We start from the raw sequence: 21,900 nt of genomic DNA, 5'->3' as shown, positions 1-21,900 counted from the left end.
AGCCCGTAATTCATGATAAGCTGTAAGCAGATATTGCATGTTTGCGGTGGCATGTGTGAGTTCCCAGCTAGACATGTTTGTTACCATTCGTTGTTCTAGGAATGTTTTCAGCGGGACGTTTTATTTTGGTTCCCAGAATGTTCTTCTGAAAGGTAGGATAACTTTCTCTAAAAACATTCTTAACATTTTTGTTTGGTGTTGATAACATTCTGGCAAGATAAACAAATCTAACTTGCAGCTGAAAACATTTTAAGAACAGTAGGGCATAATGTTCTAACAATGTTATCACCAAATATTTTAAGAATGTTTTTAGAGAACGTTATCCTACCTTTCAGAAGAACGTTCTGGGAACCAAAAGAAAACTTCCCGCTGAAAACCTTCCTAGAACAATGACTGTAAAATTCTCAGAATGTTTTTAGAACAAAACATTTCTAGCTGGGAATGCGGACCCACGGCACTATCAGAAAGTTGCTATCAGAAACCATGCCTGAGGTGTTTTGGACGTAATATGGTCTTTGTTTACATTAGCAAGCCTCGCTAACACTCAGAGCTAACCTGTACTGTGTAGAGCACATGTGTGAAGAAGCAGGAAATATAAAAAGGAACTCACCTTGTGGTAAACTGGCAAGAGAAAAAGCATTTGAGCTCCAGACTGTTAATAATCCTTGACGTGGTTTGGAACATGATGGCGTTTAATCACGGTAGCATTTAACTGTATCTGCCGGTAGAATTCTGAGCAGGCATTAGCTCCCCCTCCTCTTTTCTTCTTAAGGACCCAGAATCAGCATTTCTCTAACAGGGCTGAAATAGAGGGATATGAGGGATTCTAAAATGCATGATCTGTATTTTGAGCAAAACACATCATAGACATGTTTTTATATATTTGTATATATCTGAGACCCATAATATATGCCTACAAATTGCATAATAGGAGATCTTTAAAACTTTTTTGAAGTGTACATTGCCAGAACTAAAAGTTAATTTAGGCTTTAAACAAGCTACTTAAACTATTGCACCGCTAAGCTCAAGGCGCTCATGTTCGGTGTGATGCCGTTAGCCATCTAATTTAGTCGCTTTCTAGCAAGCACTGTTCTTCCACACATAGAAGCTTCCAACATTCACCAGCGGGGTATTTATTGAAGTATTTGTCGTAGAATTTTTTTTTTTAATCTCATAAACTTCTGTAAACCTATGCTGCATTCACATGACAAACAGAAAAACGGCTCTACGCTGGCGTTGTGATTCCGTAGAGGGAACACTGCAGTACGGCAAGACTAAGTGCTACCCCTGGCGTTGCACACAGCTCCGAATTGTCAGCGAGTGCTGTGCTCAAAGTTTTTATTATTTCAACTTTAAACAAGTTACTGCTTAATTTTTCCATGTGAAACAAATCAGATCACAACTGTATGTACAACCCTAACCCAAGCTAACAGTGGTGGTTACCATAGAAACAAAGATTAACTGGCTGTTTTACTTCTGCAACCAACAACATAGTGAGCAAACACACAGTCGCGTATCATGTGAATGCACCTTTAGTTTGGATATTGAACCAAAATAGGTCAAAAATAAATAAAAAAATTGACTTGGAGATGAGGGAACTGGAAGTGGTAAAAAAAAACGCTAACTCTTTTCTGCACCACATACTGGTGGTTGGGAGCATGACATAACAAATTACTTTGCTTGGTATTTAAAATATAGCGAATTAAACTCGGAAATCACTTACTAACATTGACTATTGACTAACCTTATACCAATCTACATTATACATTGTGGTAATGTCATATCATTCAATTAACAACTGCTGCAAAGATAACACATCTAAGCAGACTTTCAACCAACCAATGAGCCCACAGTCTACTATAGAAGTTCAGCTTCTATAACCGGTAATATTATGTCATTCTCAGGTTTAAGAGGTGATGTAGATTTTTGGTCACTCAGCCTCTTAAAGAATTTGTATATGCATTTGAAGATTCAAAACTGGTCATCAACCGTCAATGTTATGCTTTATGATCAGTTGATAACTACTGAACCATAATACTTCATTATGCAAATGAAAACCCTTTGTTAGAGTCTCTTTATTTAAGATTACTTGATCAAATCACTATTGCCAAAGTCGAAAAATAATTTTCAATTCAAATACATTTATATTTTTCTGCTTCTAAATGTGTGAAGGATGCGAACCCAGCAGCCAAAGTAAGTGGACACATCTTTACAGACTAGTGACAATCAATCCCACACAATGCTTTTCAGTGACTGTGCCAATTATTTATGTGTTAAAGAAGTATGAATAAAGAAGTTAGTATGAATTTAGAGCAAAGGCACAGACATGCTGGATTGGGAGACATGTGGGTTTGGCTGCAGTCTAAATAAGCATTTCCTGTCAGGAGGGGAAATAATTTAGTCTAACATTGTTTGATTTCCTTCTCTGGTGGCAGTAAGCAGCTTGCCTTGGTACAGGTAGCTGCCAGCTGGCTGACAGCCAGGTGTCAGGAGGACCTGGGATGACCTCAGACAGGAGGAGGAGGTGAGACGGGATGTGAGACCAGCTTGTAAACCACAGTGACAGTCAGCAGGCAGCAGGGCAAACAGAGGGGGTCTGTCAGCAAGCAAGCTGTGATTTAGCAGGTCTTAATTAGATCTGTTACTGTATATGTGAGGGCATGTTTGGACACACACACATACAGTAAGTACCCATCATCAGCATCAGGACACATACAGAGTACTGGATCTGATCCAAGCTCACATCATGACAACCACAGTACGGGGCTGATAAATGCACACACACTCTGCACTAATCCAAGAGACACTTTCGGGGGCCAGCGATCTTTATAAATAGCCCAGAATTTTGGAAGTTGTTGACGAGGGGGGGGGGGGGACTGTCAACTTGCTGGAGCCTCGTAGCGGGGCTACTGCGCGTAAAGCAGACTCTTCACGCTAACAAAGGATCACTTCTTCAGGGCAGGGAAGGCTACGCAGTACGCAGGCTACTGTCCCGCAGCTGCTGCCTCTCTGTTGGACTCCGGTACTGCACATTACTCAAGAGACGTTGTTAAAAAATGAGTGGGGGCATAGGCGGCGCGTGAGGCTCAGGTTTGGGAAGGCTAAATAACTTTTTTTTTCATCTTACGCTGCCCGCCTCCGGCGTCTATAGAAAAGAGATCAACTCAGTGAAAGCACCGTCTGCTGACCGATCAGAGCTCAGTGTGCGGAGTTTAAATCTATCAAGTCATATTACAGGAGAAAGGAAATGCAGTTTAAACTGCCGTATGCAGAGAAGACGCCGACGTGCACTTATCACATCATCAATCAGATCATCGATCTCACATCGATATCACAATATTTCCTTATCTGAGTCAGCTTCTCGAGCCGTATCTGGCCGTGCAACACTTAGTTACATTGTCACATATACTAGTATGTATGCAGACGTATTATTTTAAGCAACACATTAAGTTGACGAAACACTCAACTCAAATGTAATAAAGTCAGATCCCCTCGTGTTTTAGATGGGGCAGTATCATAAAACTGTTGTACGCTTTCAAACACTCGGTAGTTTATTTTTTAACGAGTTGTTCTGTATTCTCCTTGCAGGTGCAACTATGTGGCTTGTATCCTGGATTATATGTTTAAGTCATCATGGATGTTTAAAGTTCATATTTGTCTAATATTAGTTTACTTTTCATTAATGAAGTATGATGTTGCGCTGTCAGTACACTTGTCCCTGTTTGTGATTAGTCAAATGTAGCTAACCCCGCCCCTTTCACGTGAACGCGTTCTCAGCTGGAGAGAGAAACCCTGGCTTGATTTACCGAGTTGATAACCAGCGCCGAAGGACCGTTTAGCGAGATCGCGTTTGTTAGGGTTAGTTAAGATAACTCAAGCATATCCAGGGTCTGTTGAACTGGCTTCGTGGTACAGGGCACAGCTGGCTGCATAGCAGCGCTAATGTCAAAGACATTATATTTTTATTTTACCAGGATGCAGTTACACAAATATTTGAGAAGGCTTAGCCTTCCCTAGCCTACAGCACCCGCCGCCCCTGAGTGGGGGGCGAACGCACTAACCACTCCGCCAACGCCACAGTCACCCCCGCCGTGCGGGCCGGATGAGAATGTCTGGCGGGCCGGATGTGGCCCGCGGGCCACCAGTTGATGGTCACTGCTTTACACCCTGCACTACTGCTTTTTTCTAATAGGGATTCTGTTTGTTTTCTTATAAAAAGGACTACATTTTAAAAGAATCATAAATCAGCCTAACATGAGATTATGTTCTATAATTTGTCATTTGGACTGTCTATCTTGTAATTGTATTGTGTTTTTCCCACTGTACACACATCTTTAACAGGTCTGTGAGGAATTTGTAGTGGCCAATAACCTCTAGGTCTACAACTGTGAAAATACACAGGTTAAATACATGTGTTATCTGTTGGCTATGTAGAATGTATAATACCCAACAGTCATGTTTGAGCTGTGTTGCTCCCAAATGTCCATTTAAATATATAAAATAATTTCTAAATAAATGTAAACATTTAATTTAAATTGAACACTTCAGTTGTGAACTGTACTATGCGCCGTGTTACCTACCAATCAATGTGTTTTCATTACACTATAAAATCATGGGGAATTATGCATATTTCTTTAACAAATATAGTGTTATATATATTCTGAAACACGGAATCGAACCTGGGCCCTCGCAATGGCGGTGGACTTTCGGAGCCGCCGGACTTCCAATCCGAGCCTGCTCACACACACACAACTGAAACCAAATCACAGACATAGAAAGAAAGAAGAGAGACGAGAGAGCGAGAGAGAGAGAGGAGATCAGAACTCGAGATATAAATATAGAGAGAGAGAGATAGCGCGATCTGATAGATTCGAGAGAGAGAGATAGAGAGAGATAAGATGAGAGATATGCGAGCGAGATAGTGAAATAATAGACGATAGAAGATCATCCTGCAGAGAGTCGATAGATAGGAGAGAGCAGACACTACGCTTTCGCACACCTTTATCTATTCATATAGTTGTAAAAAATAAAGTAAGAAATCATTCCAATGTGTATAGGCTACTATAGGACAGTAAAACAAAATACAGTTTACAAGGGGAGTGATTAGTAAAATATGCATAAATAAAAAGAAGGAATACTAACTATAGGTAACATAAGATAAGAATAAAAATGTTTAAATGATTTGTTATTGGTTGTGATCATATTCTAAAGATGTTTGGATTATTGAAAAGTATACAGCTCCCTTTCATCTGAGTGTTGAGAGCTGTATCCATAAATTCATGTTGTGCTCAAAGTGCTCCAGATTGATGATGATTTAACTTCAACATTTAAAAACAATAAACTTTGCGGGGGTGCATGCCCCCGGACCCCCCTAGAGGATGTGAGGTCCACCCCCAAAAAAAGCAGGTTAAATTAATTAAATTGCATACATTTTCTTTCAGTAAATACCGAAAAGGGTCCCACAGACCCAAACGGTACACACAGAGGTTAAAGGTCAGCATATCATAATGTTAAAATGTGCTAAATATATACACTGCAAAAAACAAAAAAAAGAGGAGTAAAAGTAGCTCACGACTTGTTTTATTTTTTGAAAGTAGCTCTCATCCTCAAAAAGGTTGGAGACCCCTGTTATAGAACGATACATTTGACAATTTTAAGCTTGGCCTACCATTTTATTGGAGCGATGAGGAACAGGGGGGGCTTGAAAAGGCCCACCTGTTCAAAGTGGGGAATGCCAGAAAAAGGTTGAGAACCACTGCATTAGAGGCACTAAATACTAATATACACCTAAAGATAAGCATTATATGTCCTCTTTAAAAACATGTAATGCTGAAGACCTTGAACATGGGGACATGCTTTTTTTGTTTGCTTTTTCCACGGAACAGTGGGAGAGGTGGAAAGGTTGTGAGTGTTCTGTAATTACTGCTGCGTGCGCTCACAATGACAGATGTGTAATGTGTGAATTAAAGTGGGTGTCCATGAGTGTTTTAACACATCAAACAAACAAACCAAACCAGATGGGTTATGGAGCAGTGCAGACAGATATTGCTGAATCAAAGTCTTTACATTATGAACCCTTTATCATACTACGGAGATCTACATTAAATATTGCAAACAGCTGGAAGCTCATTTGAACTCTGTCTCTCTGTCCCTCTTTAATGCTCTCTTTCACACTTTCTAACAATGTATTATAAGTTCATTTAGTATAAATAGACCTAATGATTCAATTACCGCCTTGCCAAAGTTACAGATGAGATGCACCAGAGATGACATGATTAGCTTTTGTCTGAAATGGCAGCGATCAGAGCTCAGACACATTCCTGCTGCAGGAGAGGCACAACATGAGCTCCTAATTCAGATCAGACTGAAAGGAAATGAGAGGAAGAAACAAGGATATTTTCCCCGTTACATCTGCAATGTAATTAGAATGACATGCTGTCTGATTTTGAAATGATTCAACAAGAATTAAGGCAGTGTAATTATGTTCACTGAAATTGGTCTCAGTGAGAGCGAAACCATGGCAAAAAAACAACAATGTTTTTGAAAATGTAAATGACAATTGTACACCTTCGTGCACGTGTAGGCAAAAATATAAAGACTAGATGCAATTAGTGACTAAAAGCCTGCCTTTCTTCAAGAGAAAAATATCCCATTAACTTAAATCTGAACAAAATACGCTTTTAACTTAAATGAGTTTTTGGTTGGTGTTATATGTGAGATTATTTTGAGACAAAAGGTGCCACAGTGAGGCTGCCTAAACATCTACAATTCTAACAGAGAGAGCCAAAGAAGCTTTTTTTCCATTTCCGTTTGTATGCTAAGCTAAGATGAGCATCTTCTGGCTGTGGTGAAGTAGAGGGTCATTGCATTTCTCATCCAACTCTTCCAACACATTTCTAATGGGTGGAATTTGCATTGTGCAACTGTACATAAAAAGCAAGACAAAGAGGCTGAGAAGGTAACGTTTCTTACCTTGACAAACAGCGCGCCCTTGGCTGCCAGAGCGTCCTCCGCCCTCCCGTTGGGGTAGCACTCGAAGCGAGCGTCCAGGATGGGGTATCGGCTGGCCAGCATCAGCCCACTGTTCAGGAACTTGAACCTGGAGCAGCATCCTTTCCAGCCGTAGCGGCCCACATCGCTCAGCACGTAGGGGAAGTAGCGATGCAACTGCCGCCGCAGTTTAGTGGTTGATCCGTGGTCGAACACTTCCTGTAGAGCCAGAAAATCCAAGTTGGCAGGGAAGAAGGCGGAGATCTCGTGGTCGAACGTCTCGTCTCCGTGGCGGCGTTTTCTCCCAGGACGCTTAGAGACTGACGTGCGAGGGACGTGAGAGAGAGTGTTGTTGGAAGATATCCCTACACCGTCACCGCCATGGTAACGGGTGAGGGACTCCCTGGAGGCAGTCATGCTGCCCGTGTCTCCCCCCGCCGGCTCCCCACCCCTGTGGTTCCCTGTCTCAGCCTCCTCCTCCTGAGGGTCTGGCTCTGGGGCGCTGATGCTGATCTGAACCCCTGAGGTGTGAACAGGGCAATCTGAGGAAGGTTTGGTCGGGGTCCCTTCCCCATGCATGGGACAGTCATGATGGCCACTCTGAGGCCCTGTAGTATGCAGGGGGCAGTCCGGACCCTCCCCCGGGGCGTGGACAGGACAGTCTGAGCTGCCGTTGGTCTCTGCGGAGTGGAGCGGGCAGTCCGCCGCCGTGTCCTCTCCCTCTGGGTGCAGGGGGCAGTCAGAGGAACCCTGGTCTCCTGTAGAGGGGTGGACGGGGCAGTCTGGGGCACCTGAGGGGTGGATTGGGCACTCGGTGGGGGGTTCTGTTTCTGTGTCGGCCGGACCGTTGGTGGTGTATGTTTGGTCTGGACGCTGGTCCAGAGAGGAGGTACGGCGGAACCCTGTGGCAAGGCTGCTGAAGGAGACCGCACTGAGGACGGAAGAGAAATAACGATTTGTTTGATTGGAATTTATGATCAAAGTAAATGTTTTTAATCCCTTTTTTTACTTTTTATTTATCAGTTTATTTCATTAAACAGATAAACTTTGTTCAGAGTATAAACTCATATTATTTATGTAGCATAGATAAATCACAGCTGAGAAAACATGAAAAAGAAGATACAACTGAAATACAAAATATAAAAAAATATAAAAAAGACAAACTAACAACTAAGCAGTAACATATTAAGAGTTACATTAAAACTGATGACCTGCATAGAGTTCATATTTTGTCAAGGGTCGAATAAAACCGAGGGATGATTTCACAAATATTCATATACTCTTACATACACTGTTCATATACATACATACACACTTACTTGTAAACATATACACATGTATAAATATGATAACAATGTATACTGCTAGGACATAAGTGAAAGCACCCAAACTCTCCGTACCTGATGGAAGTGTTGGTCGGTGAGTCGATGTAGATTTTGATCTGAGGCCGACTGGCCCCGTTGCGGATCCTCTTCCCGACCTCGCGGGCCCTCCGGTGGGTGTCTGACAGATTGTTGAACCTGGCCAAGGAGTCGGGCAGCAGGCACACGTTGGCGCTGCAGAAACAGAAGCTCCGTCCCTGGGGCCTCCATTCCCCGACACCCGCCGGCCCGGCCTGGCCCTGCTCGGCCTGGTGTTTGTCTGGTCTGCACAAGGTAAGCAGCAACATTATATGTCAAGTCAAACTGTGAGGAACACAAATCGCTATTAAACCTATTTTAAAAGAATATCTGGATTTTAGAGAAACATGTTTGTTAACCTTTTTGGGCGGGTCACATAAGTAGATACTCTCATGTCTGTATGCTAAACATGAAGGTTAAGCCAGCAGACATTAGCTTAGTTTAGCATAAAAGACTAAAATGGCCCGATCAGCTTCTCTGGGCTCTAAATATCCCATTTTATTAAAGTCACCCTTAGTTTCTGCCTGTAAAGTAACATTAATGGTACAAATCGACATACTAATGTAGAATAGTGTTTTCACTAACTTACAATACAGTTATGGTCACTGAAGCCTCCATTTTCACACATTTCTTTTTTTTCCTTTTCTGATTCTGTTATGTGGTTGGCCTCCTTATAACTCAAATGTATTTGTATTTTATCATGTTTTTTTAAAAAGATCTGATTTATTCCATAAAAAACACTGCTATTTTTATCTCATATTATGGAAGAATTACACTGAATAAAAATATAAATGCAACACTTTTTTTTTTCTTTTTTTTTTTTTTCATGAGATGAACTCAAAGATCTAAAACATTTTCTATATACACAAAATAACCATTTCTCTCAAATATTGTTCACAAATCTGAAAAAATCTGTGATAGTGAGCACTTCTCCTTTGCCAAGATAATCCATCCCACCTCACAGGTGTGGCATATCAAGATGCTGATTAGACACCATGATTATTGCACAGGTGTGCCTTAGGCTGGCCACAATAAAAGGCCACTCTGAAACGTGCAGTTTTGCTTTATTGGGGGGGGTCTGGGGGGGTCCGAAAACCAGTCAGTATCTGGTGTGACCACCATTTGCCTCACGCAGTGCAACACATCTCCTTGGCATAGAGTTGATCAGGTTGTTGATTGTGGCCTATGGAATGTTGGTCCACTCCTCTTCAATGGCAGTGCGAAGTTGCTGGATATTGGCAGGAACTGGAACACGCTGTCGTATACGCCGATCCGGAGCATCCCAAACATGCTCAATGGGTGACATGTCCGGTGAGTATGCTGGCCATGCAAGAACTGGGATGTTTTCAGCCTCCAGGAATTGTCTACAGAACCTTGCAACATGGGGCCGTGCATTATCATGCTGCAACATGAGGTGATGGTCGTGGATGAATGGCACAATAATGGGCCTCAGGATCTCGTCACGGTATCTCTGTGCATTCACAATGCCATCAATAAAATGCACCTGTGTTCGTCATTCATAACATACGCCTGCCCATACCATAACCCCACCACCACCATGGGCCACTCGATTCACAACATTGACATCAGAAAACCACTCACCCACACAACGCCACACACGCTGTCTGCCATCTGCCCTGAACAGTGAACACCGGGATTCATCCGTGAAGAGAACACCTCTCCAACGTGCCAGACGCCATCGAATGTGAGCATTTGCCCACTCAAGTCGGTTACGACGACGAACCGGAGTCAGGTCGAGACCCCGATGAGGACGACGAGCATGCAGATGAGCTTCCATGAGACGGTTTCTGACAGTTTGTGCAGAAATTCTTTGGTTATGCAAACCGATTGTTGCAGCAGCTGTCCGAGTGGCTGGTCTCAGACGATCTTGGAGGTGAACATGCTGGATGTGGAGGTCCTGGGCTGGTGTGGTTACACGTGGTCTGCGGTTGTGAGGCCGGTTGGATGTACTGCCAAATTCTCTGAAACGCCTTTGGAGACGGCTTATGGTAGAGAAATGAACATTCAATTCACGGGCAACAGCTCTGGTGGACATTCCTGCTGTCAGCAAGTTCATTTCTCTACCATACATTACATTTTTCATTAGTTTTACCAAAATAACTTCATTTAATTTTATTTAAAATAATATTTCCAAAGAAATAAATCCTTCGAATCTACCTGTTCAGTTTCTGTTGGAATGTGAAGGGTTAAATGTCAGAGGGCCTAGGTATAAAAGTTACGGCTCGCCACTGAAGTAAATGTAACACCCTTTTCATCCCGGTTACACTTTTCATTTGCCCTGTACGATGGGCGCTGTAAGTGATGAAAATGGGGGATGTTGGCTTATCTGGCACCCGCAGCTCACAGCTAAAGTGCGAGTGAGCGTGGGAGCGAGCGAGGGAGAAAGGGAGGGTGCACCGGTACGCGCTGTTGTTATTAGAATCTGGTGCTAGCTGCTCTAACGGAAGAAGACAATGTTTCTACAATGATGTGGAGGGAGAGTCCTCTCCAGTCAGACTGAGAGGCTGATAACTACAGCTCAGTGAGGTAAAGGACTCTGAGTGTTTAGATAGTTCACTTTAGTCTAAGTTATCTCAGTGGGTCTCAAACGGTTTGATCACAATTTATGTAAACACATATTTCCAAGGCACTCCTTTATAATTATTGGGATAAAACAGGTTTTAAATCATTCCAATGTATACTATAGGACATTAAACCAGACTTATCGTTTTAAACTGGAGAGATAAAAAAATATGCATTAATAAAATAGTAAAATAAGATATGAATGAACAACAAAAATAAAATACGTTACATGTATTTGTTATTGGCTATGGTAGGTTATTGGTTATGTTCACATACTTATTTAATTATTAAAATGTAAACCGATCTTTTTCATATGGGTGTTTAGAGTTGTACCCCCTAGATCTAGTCTCTAGTAATTCTGCTTAAAGTGCACCAGATTGAAGCATTTTACTTTAAAATGTTCAAACATTTCTTCCCGGTATGCCTGAGAAGGCAGATATGCTTGTTTTTCTCAACAAGAACTGTTTAAATGGGGGGGGTTTCCTTTAAAAGTTAGATTGTTGCACTGTTGTAGCTTCAGTGGTTCTCAGGTTACAGTTACATAGCAGTGGATATAAACAGACTGATTAATGTGAATATTACTGTAAACTAACCTGTGTAAAAGTTTCTCGAATAAATGTAATTGTTTTGGTGGAAGAAGCATGTATCATTTTTTTACCCTGCCCCTCAAAGAATCGGAATTGAGAACCGTTAAGAACCGGAATCGAAAAGTAGAATCGGAATCGGAATCAGAATCCTGGAAATTCAAACGATACCCAACCCTACCCATGGTGGTGGTGGGGTTATGGTATGGGCAGGCGTATGTTATGGACGACGAACACAGGTGCATTTTATTGATGGCATTGTGAATGCACAGAGATACCGTGACAAGATCCTGAGGCCCATTGTTGTGCCATTCATCCACGACCATCACCTCATGTTGCAGCATGATAATGCACGGCCCCATGTTGCAAGGATCTGTACACAATTCCTGGAGGCTGAAAACATCCCAGTTCTTGCATGGCCAGCATACTCACCGGACATGTCACCCATTGAGCATGTTTGGGATGCTCTGGATCGGCGTATACGACAGCGTGTTCCAGTTCCTGCCAATATCCAGCAACTTCGCACAGCCATTGAAGAGGAGTGGACCAACATTCCACAGGCCACAATCAACAACCTGATCAACTCTATGCGAAGGAGATGTGTTGCACTGCGTGAGGCAAATGGTGGTCACACCAGATACTGACTGGTTTTCGGACCCCCCCAGACCCCCCCAATAAAGCAAAACTGCACGTTTCAGAGTGGCCTTTTATTGTGGCCAGCCTAAGGCACACCTGTGCAATAATCATGCTGTCTAATCAGCATCTTGATATGCCACACCTGTGAGGTGGGATGGATTATCTCGGCAAAGGAGAAGTGCTCACTATCACAGATTTTTTCAGATTTGTGAACAATATTTGAGAGAAATGGTTATTTTGTGTTTATAGAAAATGTTTTAGATCTTTGAGTTAATCTCATAAAAAATAGGAGCAAAAACAAAAGTGTTGCATTTATATTTTTGTTCAGTGTAGTATAACATTCAGCAATCATCACATCAATGTTGGGACAACACAGTAGTTACTGGAAACCAACAGAGATAACAAAGGGAATGTCACATTTAACTTAGGATACCACTAGAAAAGCAAGTAACCCAGAGAGAGTGCTGCTCTCCCACAGCTAATAGAGCTTGAACAGTATTTCAAAGTGTGTGGTTATAGTGGGTAGCCATTTTGGTTTGTGTTTGGATAATCAAACGCTCGCTGGAACTGATTGAGCCTGGCAGCTGGAAGCCAGACCCATAAGCAAACTATTTACAGTAGATAATGACTTCATTTTCTGCCTCATCAAATCTCCAAACCTTTGGAACGACTGGTACTGTAGATATAACATGAAGCATGACTCTGCAACTGAATGGCTTATTTTTCACCTCAAATAGATTTGGAAAATCATTGTGAGGCATGGTACAGGAACAAATCGACAATGAATCGAGCTCGCCTGGAAACAGCCCATTCGAAAATTGCGAACGTCGACGGGGGTGGCGGGTGGGCGCTAGTATGTTAACCTACATGTACAGTATGCACAGCAATCTTCCAGATAGTTTGACACTACAGTTACACTAGGTGTGTGTTACGCCCATTAGTTTGAGTTATTACTTGTTTTTTAGGAAACCATATTTTTGTATGGAGAACATACCTCACCTAAAGGCCTCAATCTTATCACAAACCCTACTCTCCAATGTATCAATCCCAATTATTACCACACTGTGTAGTTCCAGTACAAGTGACATTATTTTAAGAAGCTATATGCATAGCATACTAATGCTGAAAATTGTTATCACTAACCTGTGGTAGGTGTACAGGTACGGCTGGCGGACGGCCTGCAGGGGAGCCCAGATGAAGAAACCCAGTAGGGCGAAGGGCAGGGAGGCGAGGAAGAGGAGCAGGTAAAGCGGCGCGGTGATCAGCACACACAGGGTGAGGAAGGAGCAGGGGTCCTGGGAGCGTTGGCGCTTCTCCAGAGAGGTGGCCACGCAGGAAGCCAGCAGCTGGTCCAGGAGCCAGTAGCAGGGGAACACCAGGCTCCATGACAGGCCATCCAGGAAGTGCAGGCAGGCACTGGAGTAAGGGGTGGTGTGGAGGACCATCTCTTCCCTCCTTTCTCTCTCTGTATTTCTCTCCGTCACTTTCTCCACACGCTATGTCCACACCGACATACACGCTCTTAACAAGCTTACACAAATCTGTTGCGGAGATAAAAAATAAACTGAAAATAAATTAAACATAAATCAGACTAAAATGTAGACCCTCCCCCCTACTTGCAGAGAGGTACACTACATGTTTTGTGTGTTTTTGTTCTCTTCTTCACAGGCAAGCTTGTCTCAGTAATACTGCCCCTCCCTCAGCAATTACACGCTCTGCAGGGGGGGTCTAGGAGGGCAGTCTGGAGGTAGGTGGTTTCCATGATGAGAGCGTTTCCGTTGATGATGGATCTATGATTGCGAGGACTCCAATGTGAGAGGGCGGCCATTAAACATCACCCTTTCCCCAGGACCTGGAGAAGGTAAGAGAATAAGGAGGGGGAGGAACAAGAGGCAGGAGATCAGTAATTGGCTTGACATAAGCATAAGAGCAAAATGAACCGTGTACCCAAAATAATCGTATTCTGTTTACGTGTGTTTGTTTTTTGATGGGTCATCCAGATGTTCAGTAATGCTATTGCCCATCAAACTTAGTTCATTTCATTAAATGTATTCCTAATGAAGATAAATATCGTACATTATACTGGATCTACAGAATAAAAAAGCAGTCATATTCAATAGCATACAGTTCCATGAAATACAATGTACACCTTACAACTGAATTTGATAGCTCAATCTGCTAGAATAATTACTCCAATAACTATTCCTGACAGAACCAATGTTGGCCAATATATTATGTGTTTTAACTTTTTCTTTAAGAAACCCTCATTAATCTTTTTTTTTTAAATCTTTTTTTTATTGAGTCAGGCACAATGAGTTTACATTTATACAGTCAATATTTTTATTTATTTTTCCCCTTTCCCCCCCTCCCGGTCCTAGCTAGTAAATTAAATAACTAACTAACTACAATAGATACATGTATAGGTAAAAGTAAAGTAATGTAGAAGATAATATTAAAAGAAAATGTATAGATAAGGGAATAAAGAATAGTAACAGTAATACTTGTACCCATATACTCACATATGTATACCCACATATACACATACACATACGTGTGTGTACATACCCACACACATGTACACATGCACATACATACACGTACCTACATTCATACATGTATACAAAGACAGAACAGATAAATAAATAAAAATTAATATAACAAAAACAAACAGATAAAAAGAGACACAAGGAAGAAAAAAAAGAAAAAAAACATACACATACATTCGTAGTTCCCCCCTTTCTTCTTAATTTAGTGTCTTAAGTTCAGCTATGTAGGCTATCATAGAGCCCCAGACAGATTCAAATAGTTTTGAGGAGCCCCTCAGGTTACATTTAATCTTCTCCTAGTTCAGGTACAACATTAAATCTTTAAGCCATAGAGATGCTTTAGGTGGTATAGAAGATTTCCATTCTAGGAGTATTCTTCTATGTGCTAAGATAGATGCAAAGGCTATACTGTCTTTAGTTTTCCTCTTCAACATTCGGTGGCCAGGTAGTACTCCAAAAATGGCAGTTTCTGCACATGGTGTCAATACCACGTCCAAGGCCTCAGTAAGGTGTTTGAAAATGCTTGTCCAGTATCCTTGTAGGCGAGGACCCCTCATTAATCTTTAATGGCAGAACTTGTTTATTTTCTTGATATGTTCTCTGCTATTTGGTCTTCAAGCTCATAAACAACAGATTGCAAATGTGTTCGCTATACATTAATTAATTCAGGACTGGAGGATAAGTATCATGTTATGTAACCTAATTTGAAAAGAAAGAAGATGTAGTCAAGAAAAAAATATGTGATAATATGTGAATGTTTTAAATCACTTAGCTAGCTGAAAGCAGCTAGCTAAGATTCCTTATCACACTTCCCATGACACATTATGTTTAAGATTCTAAAACATGCCCCTGATATTCATGTCAGCTTAATAGTTTTAACATGAATCTAATCCAATCTTTTATCTAAGTTATGAAGCACACACTAAAAACTAGCTAGCAGGGCTAATAAGCTATGTAGTAAACACACAAACGTCCTTGTTTCCTTCCTAGTTTCCTGTCTGCTGGAAGGGTTGATGAATAAACGACTGTCATATATGAGCCTATAGCAATGCTACATTAGGTTAGCTGAGTGTCTACATTTAAATGATGTAATATTGTTGATATATAGCCTACTTGTAAATAAACTGTAGATACATATAGTGATATAAGCTATATTCTCAATATTGAAGTTGTTACAAAGGCTATTTCACTATGCTTAGCTTCTGCCATGTTTTACCAATCATTACAACAAGGTACATTTTCATCAGGAAGTGAGCAGTGCATTTTCTTTCTCAATGTAAATAAATGGTCACAAACAGGATAATAATAAAATGATGCTAACACTACTGTTTAAAACATCTCAATGTCTTTCTTCCCACGGATGACAGTAAATGCTTTTCCATTAACTATATTACCAACACAAACCACCATGGCTAGAATCAATTCCACCAGTATAAATAAATAATGAATGGGTGAATTCATTCATGACAACAGTCAGGGCTTTAGTGAGACACAAAGAGAGCTGACCTCAGTGTAACCTCAGATACCCCACAGGGACCACCAGAGCAGTGCAACAACCTTATTGAGCTAACACAGTGTCACTTCTACTGCAAAATGACTCCATGGTCCATCAATCACACAGCTGAAGCTCACTATATGCAACCCAGTCTCACGGCATTTCGTGTTCACCAACACGATTTTTAATCTATTGATTCGTGTTCACCAACACGATTTGCCCCCTTTTTTCGTGTTGCACAGCACGATTTTAAAAGCAATGTATTTCTACTGCCTGCAGCACGTCTTTTTCTCCGGTCGGGTCGTGGGAGACCGGAAGCTGTGTGGTTCATAAAAACATGTTCTTACTCAATATTAAGCCACAGTTATTGCTTTTATTTTAAATCGTATAATTTCGGACTTTTGTTGCTGTCTGTGAGGAAAATAAATGGGGCTCAGAGCCTCAGAATACTGAAATCTGTATTTTTTAAATCTTTTTTTCCTTCTAATTTGTTATTCTTTTCAAAATAACACACTGTTATTTACTCACCAATAACACACAATTATCCTTGCTTTTATTTATTGGTTTAATTCCATAATCTCGGGCTTTAATGGCGTCCGTCAGGAACTGAATTTCAAAATAAAAATAACCGGAAACAGACGTAGGCATTTCGAGCGATTACCCAAGATCCTCAGCTATGGTTTTAAGCTCGTTTATTGGATGTTTTAGCCGCAATGCATGCTGGGATTTGGTGTTTATATGATATGAAATCCGGAAAACATTTTAAAAGAATAAAATAATACTTAATTCCGAGCGCTCTTGCTTTTCTCTTTGAAAGTCATCACATAACGGCATTGTAATACACGGTTCGGCTGCATTGTATATTACAGATCTGCCGTAGTTCTTTATTTATAGAGCCCTGATGAGAAGACCTTTGGAAAAACTGAGAAAATGCCGCCGAAACTGAATACTTGACGTGGATCATAAATATATTCAACAATTAAACAACATCTTCAATGTATCTTCACACAATACGTCTCCTTGCAGTATCAACACTAATTCGGCTGACTTTTACATTTGATCTAATTCACAGATAGGTTATATTTACACCATAACGGTGCTCAGCTGATATAAAAGGACTGTAGTTTTTAAAGATATTACTGATTTTCTTTGAATGTAAGAATGTAAATACTGAGTCTGAAATAGTATAGCAATATGCTGTAAAATTATGTGAAAGCATGCATACAACTACACATCTTCAGATGTACGAAAACATAAGTGTCCTACATTTATAATACAAAGTTATTATGGCTGTGTGTACCTTGTGTGCACCTCCTAGTGGTTAAAGCACGTTATTGAATTATTGTTATATTTGATAAAAAAAATATTAAGAGTACATACTTTCATAGGGGGAAAGTATAAATATAGAATGTAAAAAATCAAGAAGATACTCCAAGTGATCTCTACAATAAAACAGTTTAGTGCAGAATGTACAAAGATATTAATAGGAGGAGGTGCAAAACAGAAAAACGAATTAACCTTTATTTAAACATTAAATAATAGATTAAGGTCTTCTTTTAAATAAGAAAAACACTTTGGGGGTATCTATCTACAGATAAACATTAAGCCTGACAAAGTACTTAACGTCTAATATATTGCTTTCCTGCAATATTAACTATGTTGAAGCACTTATTTCAACTGATATTATACATATGAATTATACTCTTATGTATGTAGATAGAATAAGACATTTGCAGAATATGACAGTTTGATGGTGGAGGTACACACATATTGATAGATGTCTTGTTGAGGAACCTGTGACCCAAGTGTTTCATTCATTGCATAACTACACCGTAGTTGTGTATATGATATGTCAATAAACCTTTGAAAATCTTGAAAGGGATGTGCAAAATAGCCATAATATACAGTCTTTAATGAACTATTAGTAGAGAATAACGAGTAATGAATATACTTTATTACTCGTTTCCATTCATGTCAATTGCAGATAAATGTTTAGTCTTCTCAAGCACCAACTATCAAATATCTCTCCTGATTGTTGGCACTTGACAATCACCTTCCCTGAATTTTACTGTAACTAAAGTCTGCTTTAAGGGTTGTTTATATTTCACATAATTAATCAGAATCTGCAAAGTAACTCAAATAAATGCAGTGGAGTAAAAATACCAGGTTAACCTCTGAATTGTAGTGGAGTAGAATTACAAAGTAACAATGAGCTGTCATGTGGGTATTAATGCTGCGCATTATGGACACAAGCGATTTTCACCCATTTATTAATTATATGTTTTACATTTGATAACACCAATGTGTTTAATACTGGCAACTTCTAATTGTGGGAAAAAAGAAAACGTTCAGTAGAGACGTCCCATAGAACATTTTGCGAAACACAATAGCCAGCATGTGTAGTTCTGGGGAGGGCGTTCGATTCCAGTTTTGGATAGTCTGGCGTGGTTTCGTTCCATTTCAAACAGCTGTCTGACGCTCAGCGTAACCTTACGGGGACTGTAGTCCTAAACGATAGCTAGGGATTATGGGTAGTGTAGTGTCTTCGGCCATCCTAAACTCAGAAATGTTGACAATCGCAATGATGCTCGAAATGTCCCTTATAGGCCTACGTCTGTTTCCGGTTATTTTTATTTTGAAATTCAGTTCCTGACGGACGCCAAAAAAGCCAGAGATTATGGAATTAAACCAATAAATAAAAGCAAGGATAATTGTGTGTTATTGGTGAGTAAATAACAGTGTGTTATTTTGAAAAGAATAACAAATTAGAAGGAAAAAAATATTTTAAAATACAGATTTCCGTATTCTGAGGCTCTGAGCCCCATTTATTTTCCTCACAGACGGCAACAAAAGTCAGAAATGATACGATTTAAAATAAAAGCAATAATTGTGGCTTGATATTGAGTAAGAACATGTTTTTATGAACCACACAGCTTCCGGTCTCCCACGACCCGACCGGAGAAAAAGACGTGCTGCAGGCAGTAGAAATACATTGCTTTTAAAATCGTGCTGTGCAACACGAAAAAAAGGGGCAAATCGTGTTGGTGAACACGAATCAATAGATTACAAATCGTGTTGGTGAACACGAAATGCCGTGAGACTGGGTTGCAATATGTTCTACACACGTTAGGTTAAGATGTGTTACATGGCAGCACATATTAACTAGGGCTGTCAGTCTATTAAAATATGTAATCGCGATTAATCGCATGATTGTCCATAGTTAATCGCGATTAATCGCAAATTAATCGCACATTTTTGATCTGTTCTAAATGTACCTTAGAGGGATATTTTTCAAGTTTTTAATACTCTTATCAACATATGAGTGGACAAATATGCTTTATGCAAATGTTTATTATCATTTGAACAATAACAACAATTCTCATGAATATTAAACACAACAACCTCTGAACATTACAAATATTCGCCTCAATTCAACCTGGAACCTCTCTCATTCAATAATACAATACAAATGGTGTGTGTGTGTGTGTGTGTGTGTGTGTGTGTGTGTGTGTGTTTGTGTGTGTGTGTGCGTGCGTGTGTTTGTGTGATCGTTGGAGCTATGTGCAACTCGAGGCATATGCTCGAACGGGAGCTGCCTGGACGCTGCGATCATGTTGCGCACTATCCGAGCTGAGTGTGCTGACTTTTCGTACAATGTCCCACTGTCTGGCTTCCTGCATAAAGTCAAGTGCTCGGCGCAGTTGTCGGCGAAATGTCACTCCTCGGTTTTCATTGAAACAGCTCCTTATATCCGTTAGCGCAGCTAGCTAGCACCAGATGCTAACAACAACAATACAAGTAAGGTCTCTCCCGGTCCTCCCGTTGGCCAGTCGGTTGCCCTTGCCGGTGAGCGTGGAAGTGTGGTCTGCAGCAATGCGGGGCGGCAGGAGCGGGGCTGTCAGCATCAGCTTGTAGATGGTATTTTTAAACTCGATGCGCTCTGAAACTACGTGGCGGCCGAGGACAAAAAAATGGCACATGCGTTAATCGCGTTAAAATTAATTAGGGCGTTAATTTTTTTTGCGTTAACGCGTTATTAACGCATTAACTTGACAGCCCTAATATTAACACATAGAGTAAAGGCAATATCTCCAGTAAAGCATGTCAAACTGTCAAATAATATGATTGTGCCATGTATTTTACAAACATTTTTAAGAAAAGCCTGTAAGTAAAAATTAAATCATAACTATCCTTATATTGTCACAATTGAAAGAACATCAAAGGTACAAACACCACTATGAGACCCATTATCATTATTTTCTTTGACAAGTTAATCCTCTGAATAGTACACCTGTATCTATCAGAATAGCAAAGAATCAGTAATCGTATCGTATCGTATCGTATACAGTCCACACCTTCACAGTAATGGTTTACTTTGACATAACAGCTTTCACTCATGTTTAACTACTTCTTGTGCGGCTTGACCAGGTGATAAATGACCTGCTGACTCACCAGTAGGGCTAACATTAGGCGCTTTCACACCAAGTACTTTGCCGTACTTAGTTAATCAGAACTCTTTAGTTCTGTTGAACTAAAGAGCTGATCACGTTCACACATACATCCCTGAGGGAGGATTAGGCAAATTAAGCCGCTGACCACTTCTTCTGCTTTGGGTTTACTGGCAGGCCGCAAACAACTTCACAGCGTATACTGCCACCCGAAGTCCCCGGCCGGAAGTCCCCGGAGTTGGGGACTGGCTTCAGTAGAAGCTACTGGGACTCCCAGCAGCTTCTACTGAAGCTTTCAGAGTAAATCGCCAGAATGCCGACACCTTCTCATCTCCACCGCTCCCATGTTTTCTTTTGTGTTGCCATAAGTTAGTCTCTCTCCGTTGGTGCGCTGGGCTAATGCTAATGCTAATAATGCTAATGCGAGCAAATAAAATGGCGGCTTCACAAAACCTTTTTTGGCATTTTACGGGGCGTGGTTTGCAATCCGCCCAGCCAATCAGAAATGGGAACCTTTTTCTCCCATGAAAGTACCTGCTCTATAGGGACTGAAAAGGGGATGGAAAGGTTCTCATGAACTAAGTTCTAGTTCCGGATTTCTTTGGTGTGAACGCACATTTTCGGAACTATATCGGAACTATACTGGGAAAAGTACTCCGGTGTGAAAGCTTCTATTAATTCTGTTCTTCCAGCTGACTGTTTTACTGCCTGAAAGACTTACTGAACTGACGTCTGACTGTCTGGCAGATTAGCGTTCAACAGACAGAGGTTCCTTTTAGCTTCAGCCTCCTGGCAATCTCTGTTCTTTACTTGAGACACAGGTTATGACCCTTACTTACTCTGTATTTGAAATTGTGAATATGACTCTGATGGTAATTGGTTAAAGCACTTATCTATGGAACGCTGCTATGCATTTAGCATAAACAAAGGATGAAGCGAGCAGAAAGAAAGTCAGTGACGGAGAGTGTACCCCAGCATGGGTACATTTAACAGTTTTAAGAACAAAAACCAACAAAATGGTTTCATATGGGTTTCAACTTCTGTTAGATGGTCGAATAGGAAATATACCACAGTATATTCACAGCACAGTGCTTTACTATTGATGTGCTGTAGAGAGGATGATACACACATTCATCTCACCACTTGAATGTGGCCACGAAGTGTCTCGGGCCAAAATACACAGCACTAAAGCTAAAGACAAACCAGTCCAACTAAGTG

General features: G+C 40.8%; 1 protein-coding gene across 2 annotated transcripts in view; it reads right to left on the bottom strand.

The window, feature by feature from the left end:
- Nucleotides 1-21,900, bottom strand: part of smpd3 (sphingomyelin phosphodiesterase 3) — a 104,668-nt gene that overhangs the window by 40,481 nt on the left and 42,287 nt on the right. Inside the window, exons 2-5 of one of the 2 annotated variants that reach the window (XM_034195744.1) lie at nucleotides 13,829-14,045; nucleotides 13,337-13,734; nucleotides 8,391-8,636; nucleotides 6,973-7,921 (exon numbers count right to left, since the gene is read on the bottom strand). In XM_034195744.1, coding sequence (XP_034051635.1) covers nucleotides 6,973-7,921; nucleotides 8,391-8,636; nucleotides 13,337-13,638 — 1,497 coding nt within the window. In that variant the 5' untranslated portion in view covers nucleotides 13,639-13,734; nucleotides 13,829-14,045. Of the gene's footprint in view, nucleotides 1-6,972; nucleotides 7,922-8,390; nucleotides 8,637-13,336; nucleotides 14,046-21,900 lie in introns of both variants that reach the window. The other variant, XM_034195745.1, reaches the window with a different exon arrangement.

The sequence above is a fragment of the Gymnodraco acuticeps genome, unplaced genomic scaffold (genome assembly GCF_902827175.1).
Source record: "Gymnodraco acuticeps unplaced genomic scaffold, fGymAcu1.1, whole genome shotgun sequence".
NCBI lineage: Eukaryota > Metazoa > Chordata > Actinopteri > Perciformes > Bathydraconidae > Gymnodraco > Gymnodraco acuticeps.
This window is presented reverse-complemented; position numbering and strand designations above follow the sequence as displayed.